The sequence below is a fragment of the Parus major genome, chromosome 12 (assembly GCF_001522545.3).
Source record: "Parus major isolate Abel chromosome 12, Parus_major1.1, whole genome shotgun sequence".
NCBI classification, from domain to species: Eukaryota; Metazoa; Chordata; class Aves; order Passeriformes; family Paridae; genus Parus; species Parus major.
Genome location: NC_031781.1, coordinates 17,040,830 through 17,049,273, shown reverse-complemented (window position 1 = coordinate 17,049,273; position 8,444 = coordinate 17,040,830). Strand labels below are relative to the sequence as shown.

Below are 8,444 nucleotides of genomic sequence, written 5' to 3'. Positions count from 1 at the left end.
CCCGCAAAGGGGCAGAGCTGTAAACACCGGGCGTGGGGGCAGAGCCCGCGGGGCGGGGCGGGGCGGGCGGCCCTGAGGGGCGGCCATGAGGGGGAGCGGGCCCGGCCCGAGTGCGCATGCGCGGCTCCTCCTCGGCGCGGGCGGGCGCGGGAAGCGGCGGCGGGAGCGGCGTGGGGCTCAGTGAGTGACGCGGGCGGGCACGGCCGGGGCTCTTCCCGGCGCTCTTCCCGGGATTCTCCCGCTGGAAGCCCCGTTCCCAGAGGGCTCTGTCCCCTTGCAGGACCCGCTGCTGGGTGGCTAAGGGAGGGTACAAGGCCGCAGGTCGGCGCGTGGCCCGGTGTGACGGCACCGGTGGGAGGCTGTGTCCAGTTCTGGACTCCTCAGTGCAGGAAAGTGCAGGAGAGAGTCCAGCGGAGGAACGAAGGTGATGAGGGGTCTGGAGCATCGCTCTGATGAGGAGAAACCCCGGGAGCTGGGCCTGGTTAGGCTGGACAAGAGAAAATGGAGAGGGGCTCTCATTAATGCGCATAAATATCGCTAAGAGGTGTCAGAGGCCGGGACCAGACACTGTTCAGGGGTGCCCAGCGACAGGACGAGGAGCCGTGGCCGTAAAATGAAGCACAAAAAGCTCGCCTCAACACGAGGAGTTTTTTTTCTATGGCGAGTGGCCGAACACTGAGCAGGCTGCCCGGGGAGTGTGGAGTCTCCTGCTCTGAGGACATTCCGAGCCCACCGGGGGTTCCTGTGTCACCTGCTCCAGGTGACCCTGCCTTGGAGGGTTCCCCAGGCCCCCCCAGCCCCAGGGTTTCTGTGTTTCAAGGCCGAGCCTCTCATGCATCAGCCCTGTCCCTGCTTAACCCCTCCCTGCCCTGCTCCCTCTGCCTTGTCATGATGCACAGGAGAGGCTGGGATGTGATTATTTGGGATACCTGGAGTTCGAGTGTTGTGACCCAGTGGTTCCTCAGCTGTGAGATATCAGGGATTTGTGTAGGATTCTCCACCCACCCACCCAAAAGAGGGGTTTGGGGTGATTAATTTTAATTAGGGATGCTCTGAGTGCAGGGCAGGGAGAGCTGGGCCTGGTTGTGGGGCTGCTGTTTATTTATGAACCTCTGACTGGGAAAATAAAAATGCACACTGGCAAGTCATCCCTGAAGAGTCCAAATAAGCTGTTGGGATTTTGGGAGCTCTTAGCTGTGCTTGTGGTGTTGAGAGAAAAATAAAATCCACAGGAAAGTGCATCAGGTGTACAGGTGCAGGTGTTCAAGAAGACAGCTGTTTCCTGTTTAGATACAATTCTAAAAAACATCTGGCAGCTTCTCAGCCTAGAATGGGGGGAATGTTGCTCCTGGAATCTAGTGATAGGGTGAAATGGGAAGTTTTGTTATTTTTCATACATGCTAAACAAGGCTGATTACCCATATGAGAAAAGGGTGATCTGTTAATTTAGCCTTGTTAATGGTTAATGATTTATGACTGTTCACAAAATGGTCAGAATGGGGATATGTTCAGTAAAAATAACTGAAAGTCAGTGAAAAGTAGTTCTTTCCCAAATATTAGTTCTATTCTGGTTTTACTTATTAAAATTTTTTTGATTTAGAAAGCTAATTTTCAAAACCGTGTGACCTTTTATAAACACAAAACAACCAAAAAAACAACCACAAAAAACTCAAATGATTCATAACTGGGTTCCAAATTAAACCTGAGATGAAAAGCTATTAAAAGGTCAGACAGTTGTGTATATATATGTGAACAGTACTATATAAATACCTTTTCTTGTGCTAGATATGTACACTTACCAGAGTTTATAACTACATATGGTTTTGAGGGATGTTATCTAAACTGTCCTTGAATGTCCTGCTCATATTCTGGCTAATATATATGTGAATTATAAAATACAGCTCTATTTTTATAAATATTACATGTCTTTAGGATTTTTTAATAGTGGTTTGTGTTCAGTTCACTAGAGAACTGCAAAGGTCTAAAGTCAGCTATGTGTGAAATTATAAATAACTGTTACGAAAAGCTGAAAAATTTTAGGATTGAATTTTAGTGTGTTTTTCATGTGGAATGTAGCAGGTGCTTTCCTGTACTCCAACTCTGCATTCAGTTGTTTCATTAAGGTCCAGAGAGGTGGTATTTTTGTTTTTTATAGCACTTTGATGTTGTTGCTGTTGGCATCAGTGTTTTCTTCTTGAGCACATGGAGGATAATTATGTGAGAATCTAGAATGTTCTTACAGAATTTTGAAGAGACACCACTTGCTCTCATACTCTCATAAATTGGAAGCTACAATTTTTTTTTAATTCCTTTTTTTTTTTTCCTGTTTCTTTAGGGCCACATAAGCAGTGTTTGCTTTTCCTGCTGGATTCATCATGATAACTCCAGCTTTTGAACTGACCCAGGATCCGGATTTTCTTACAGTAAAAATCAGAGTGCCTTATGCCAGAGCTTCAGAGTTTGATCTTTATTTTGAAGGGGAAGATTTCAAATTTTATGCTAAGCCATACTTTCTCAGGCAAGTAGTGGAAAAAGTTTTCAAAAATTAATCTTCATAGTAGGAAATAAAGTTAATTTTGGTCCCTTCAGAATGTTCTTCATCTGCAGCTTTTATTCTGTTGACTACAGACAGCATCTTTCATGCAAAGATTTGGTTTTTGGGTCTGGCCTCTTTGTTCCTGGGCATTAAATCGTGTTAAAGGGAGTTAAAAGAAATACTTTTCTAAATTTACTGTACAATGGCTTTTTAATTGTAAATGGCCAGACAGCTCTCTGGGTGTATTTTGTGAGTGTGTCTTTTCCTGGGAGGAATCCAGAGGGATTGAACTGCATGGATTCCATTACTGTGAAGAGGAGTCATGTAGTTAAGTCCTTTGTGCTGCTTTTGGAATGTGCCTTACATTTTTATAGGCTGAGACATTAACTTGCATAATTAGTCAGGCTTTCAGTGAGGCATCTCATTTTTTGCCTGCAGATTGACACTTCCTGGAAGAATTGTAGAGGATGGTAGAGAAAAAGCATCTTACAATACAGATGAAGGTATTGGTATCTGTGTCATAAAAAACGTTGCTATTTCCAATAATTTATACTTTAAAAAAAAAGGGCAATAAACCAATAAATTTGCTACTTGCAGAACCTTCATTACATGACTTAAGACAATAATCAGGTTGGTGAATGTAGCCTCTGTGGATTGTTTGATGGAAGGATTAAAAACTAAATAAAGCTTGTTTTCCTTTGTTGGTTTGTGTTTATACAATATAAGTCAGAAGACTGCAAGTAGTTAAATATTCTTTTTCATGTTCTATCATTAAAATCCTTAATTGTTATGAAATAAGGTTAAAAACATGCACAGGGACCAGTGCAAAATAAAATTCTACCTGCATGTGTCCTACTTCCTCTGAGCCTTTCTCATAGAGGAAAAATACGTGTTTGTCTGTCACAGCTATTTTAATGGAATAATTGTATTCCTACTTTCTTTTAAGGTACCTTTACAATTCAGTTGCCCAAGGAGGTTCCTGGCCAATATTTTGAGGGACTGGACATGCTGACATCTCTTTTAGCACCAAAGAAATCAAGATCAGCAAAACCTTTGGTAGAAGAAATAGGTATGACAAAATCAGTCTTCTTGATACAAGATGATACATGTGTGTAATGAAGTAATTACAGATCTATAGTGTTACTTACAGAAAAGTACAGTATTTTTATTATTGACTAGTCCAAGGTGTGAGAAGGATATGAATAAATCAAAGTGTGGATAAGAGTAGAAATAAATACGTTGCAGATGATAAGCATGTCAGCTTCAGAGGTTTAATTATGTTTAATTTTTTTTCCAAAATGTGCTTAAAATGTGCTTTAAAAATATGCTAATGCTCTGTAGGTCTTTGTACCCCTCTAGTGGCTGTAGAACACACACACAGTTGAGTCTTCTGTATGAACTACAACTGGACTATTAGCTCAAGTGAGAAGCTAATTAAAATCATTAGTGCATGTCTTGCTTAACATCAGTATTTAACAGATAAAAATGTTTGTCCCTGCTTGATTTTTTTAAATCCTGCCTTAAATTATTGATAACATCACTTAGGTTCTGTCAGAGTTCTCCTAGCATCAAATGCTGATCTTGTTGAATTCAGTGGAACAGGTATTTCAGTCTGAGGGAGTGCAGTTAAAATGTAGTGTTCCTGATGTTCATTTCTGGAAGCTGGGGAGTTTGAAGCAGGACCTGTGAGTTACAGATCTGTATGACCCAGTGTTGAGTGTGATTTCTTAAAAGATGCAGTAAAATGAGGAAAGTAAACACCAGTAGCACAATAAACCTTTCAAAGAAGTAATATGAATTTTTTTCAATGTAATAATTTTCTATTTCTGACCATGCCATAAATTCAGCTGCTTCTGCTGAGCTGTCTGAAGAGAATGAGGAAGATTTTGACTGGGAAATGGAACAAATTCCTTATGAAGAAAGCACTCCACCACTGCAGCACCCCTATGGATTTGGGAACTTGCGCTCAGGGGTGTTCCAGAGGCAGCTGGTAGATGCATTTTATCTTCTACTGCCTTGGAAGTTCTGGTGTATACGTTTCTTGGCTTACAAGACAACAGATTTTGAAAAGTGCAACTCAGTTATGTAACTCTAACTTACTGTTGTATGACTTGTAGTATTCACAGGTCTTGGAGCAGGATTGCTGTTTATGGAGAAAGTATTTACATTCTATTAGAATATGTATGCTGCTTTATTACCATGAGATTTGTCAAGGAATACATTTCCCATCAGCATTAATGGGATGGGAAATAACTAATTAATGATGTTTAAAAGAGCACTGCAGTTGCCTATTAATTAATGTACAACCACTTCAGAGGGAGAATATTTTCAGTAGTCAAAAGAATGGTATGTGAGTCTTGTCTTTGTTGGGCTTGTGTGCTTTTGCTTAACACTGAAAATTTATCATAATGCAAAATAACCTCCCTGCCTTATGATAAAATGACCTGAATAGACTTAATAATAACATGTTTACTAAGGAGCTTCAAATAATTGCATTTCCTTGGAATTTTGTTGTTTTATTTGCACAGTGAAGCCTGAATTTGGAAGATTTGAAAGGGAGGTTGAAGCTTTTCGAGGGATTTCAGTGCAGTGCTGATAAGCATCCTCCTTAAATTCTTCCTGGATGAATCTTGTGTGCCATATACTGTTGGCTTGGTCCTATAATTTTGTTCCCATTGGCAGGATGAGCTCAGTGATGTTATTGACATTAAGGATCCAGACCAAACTCCTGCAGAGGAACGTAGGAGGAAACGTTTGGCAGCTGAGGCTGCTAAGTTTGAGCCTGATCATTACCTGTGAGTACTGATAGACTTCACCTGGCCAAGTACCTCTGAAACACAAATGATTTGATTTAAGGTCACTTTTGGAGAGAGCAGCTTTACTTTTGGTCTGGTTTTGTCTCATCAGAGCAGGCCTTGGGGGGTATTCTTAGTAGGATACTGACACAAAACATTGCTCATCTGTTTTGGGGTTACTCAACTGCTTCATTATTGCTTTAGTCTGTGTTTAAAGGGGGCTGCTGTCAGCTGTTGCAGAATGCTGTTTCATACTTCATCTCTTCAGCAGCTGAGCAGCCACTCCCTGCTTGGGATTTTGTGTTGACAAGGTCAAAATTTTGTTTTTGCCTTGTGAAAAAAGGTTTAATAAAAGACACTTGTCTAGGAGGGGGGAATTTGAGTTTTGAATTTAGGAAATTTTGTCTTGGCCGCTTTGTTTTTTGCCTTCATCACATGAAACTTGTTTTACAGCAGAATGAGGAAAATGTCCAAACCAAAACTTTTTGTTTCTTTCGTGCCTCTTTCCATGTCATGAGGTGAAATGATTCTTTGTGCCTTTCAGGTTGGAGAATTTCAGGTCAAGTTAGGTTCAGATAAGTAAAATAAATGAAAGCCATGAGATTTATTAATCTAGATTGATTCCTGCATGATGGATCTGGTTGGAGAAGAGGATAGTCCCCATTGGGGAGGATTAGTACTGTGTGTTTTGTGAGGACAGGAAGGCTTAACCTATTTTGAGTTGTTTCAGAAGGTAAGTTTGCAATGCTGGAATTTTTCCACAATTGACTGTTTTCAGAGGCAGCCTCATGTCTTCCTGTAGCACACAGAAAAATAGAAGAGCTTTCTTGAACTACATTTCACTAGAACTGAAGTAGTTCCTAACCTCTAATGGGATGCAAATTGCAGTAATTTCAAGTTTCAATTTTAGACTCTGTGTTCTGGCCTGGTAGAGCTAAACCATTCAGTTTAATGGCTGTGTCTTGGTTGTTTCAGAACCAGCCTTTCTTCAACAAAAATTGTTTTCCTGAGGAGAAAAGAAGCTCTGGTAGAAATGGGGGAAACAACTGTTCTGCTGGCCTTGAGGAAAATGTACCCTGATAGCTCTAAGTTGCTTTGACATTGAAGGGAGGCAACAAAAAAAATCTGTCAGTGTGAGAGGGAAGCAGATTACATTCTGTGTTCAGGTTATGTGTGGTGATTAAGAAGGTATTGAGAAATTTCCTGTGGTTTTTGGTTTTTTTTTTTTTTTTTTTTTTCAATTCAGTGTTAATTCCATTGTTTGGCTTGAAGAAAACACTCAAATGCTAAGAGGAGGCTTAGAACTTGAATCCTTTAGGAGTACTAGATTGAGATTTTTACCACAGCAGCTTTGTGCTGAGATGGAGGTGATCTCTCTTCCAGAACTCATGTACAGCTCTTCTTTTTCCATGCTGCTGCATGTCCTTGCTTAAAGTCCATCCCCATCCCTGCTTCACCTTCATCCTTCAGTTGCATGACTTTGCCCCCAACAAATGCCCTGAGTCTTAAGTGGGGGAGCTACCCAATAAAATCAAGTGATTTGTCTGAGAAGCCTTTGGAGTGTTTTCCTTTATCTGCATCAGGTTGGTTCAGCTTCACGTGATGCTGAAAGCTCGTGAAATCTCTGGACTTCTGGGTGGCTCAGGAAAGGTGGAGGAAGTAAGGAAGGAATATTTACTGAAAGATAGGAGAATATTGGGGGTTTTAAAATAATTTTCTGCTTTAAAGTGAACATATTTCTAACATGGAGAATAACCTGGAGCCAAGTGAGATGTATTCTATGGATGTGTTAATATGTACCCACATATAATATGAATTGAAATAAATAGCATGTGAAAGTTCTTTCTATTTTCCCTAGAGCTGATTTTTTTGAAGATGAAGCTATTAAGCATCTTTTAAAATACAAACCCTGGTGGATTGATGCTCATAAAAAGATGACAGCCTTGCAGGGAGAAAGTCATCAGGAACATGACAGTCCTGCATTTGGTGAGAATATACATATATATAAGTATAGATATATATATATATATGCACACATCTGTTGCTTGAATGATAATTGCTGTGGTGCCATTTTATAGGTTATTGTTCTTAAAGGAAATTTATTACTCTATTACATTTAATATTTATTACTTTATTGCATTACTTTATGGGTTTTGGAGACCTTTTTTCATAGACAACTCTTTGTGTCCATTTAGAAACCTAAAGGGATGTTTCCAGGGTGAGTAGGTGACCTTGTGGAAACACTGGTAACAGATAACTGAGGCTGCCTCCCTGCACACAGTGATTACAGAGAGCACTACGAGTTACTGTTGTGCATTTTCTTCTATTCTTCTTTGTTCATTTCCTATGTAGTATGAAAATCTCATATTCCTAAAGTAGATGATGGTAATCCCTTTACCAGAGGTTTTCAGTGCACTGATAATACCTGAACCTCCACATTTTCTCTGGGAGAACAATAGAATTTGAGTAGATGTTGTGTATTTTACTGTGAATGTAATCTGATCTTCTGTAATCTGATCTGGTCTCTTTTCAGCCTCTGAAGCCAGAAATTGTTAATTATGTCCATCATAACCACTTGATTTAAAAAGCATTGGACAAAGGTACAAGAGGCTTGAAAACACAATAATGAGGGGTTCCTTTGTTTGTTTTTATCCATTCACTCCTTAATAAATGAAATACTACTCCTGCTTGCTTGGTTTAAGGAATATAATTAAAATGAAGAGCTGCTGGATGATTTTATTGATAAGGGATGTTTCTTCTCCAAATTGAGGTACTCAGAAAAAATATGCCGTTGTTGGGTTTTAGGGGCAGCAGCAAACTCCTCAAAAGCCTGGCAAGCCTGCTAATGGAAATTACACAGAAAATGAACATTATATAGTCCATTTGCTCCAAACCATTTGTTCTAACAGATACCTATTAAATGAGTGATCAAAAAAAATCTTACCTTCATGAGGCTGATGCAGTTTTGTGAATCTTGAGAAAATTTAAGTAACATAAGAGGTAATCTGGAGTTTGGGTAATGTTAACAACAACAAACCCACCCTTTTCCTTGGAAGGACCTGAATTTTGGTAACACTTGTGCTGTTTGAATAAGTGACTGAAATCAGTGGAGG

The 8,444-nt window shown here is 40.1% G+C and overlaps 1 protein-coding gene across 4 annotated transcripts in view; it reads left to right on the top strand.

Annotated features, from left to right (window-relative positions):
• Positions 1-132: 132 nt before the first annotated feature.
• The window catches only part of SHQ1 (SHQ1, H/ACA ribonucleoprotein assembly factor), a 38,451-nt gene continuing 30,139 nt past the window's right edge, over positions 133-8,444 (top strand). For 2 of the 4 annotated variants that reach the window (XM_015641272.1, XM_033517503.1), the window contains exons 1-7: positions 133-180; positions 2,336-2,518; positions 2,975-3,039; positions 3,483-3,605; positions 4,384-4,526; positions 5,219-5,331; positions 7,190-7,317. In XM_015641272.1, coding sequence (XP_015496758.1) covers positions 2,376-2,518; positions 2,975-3,039; positions 3,483-3,605; positions 4,384-4,526; positions 5,219-5,331; positions 7,190-7,317 — 715 coding nt within the window. In that variant the 5' untranslated portion in view covers positions 133-180; positions 2,336-2,375. The other 2 variants (XM_033517501.1, XM_033517502.1) reach the window with 2 other exon arrangements.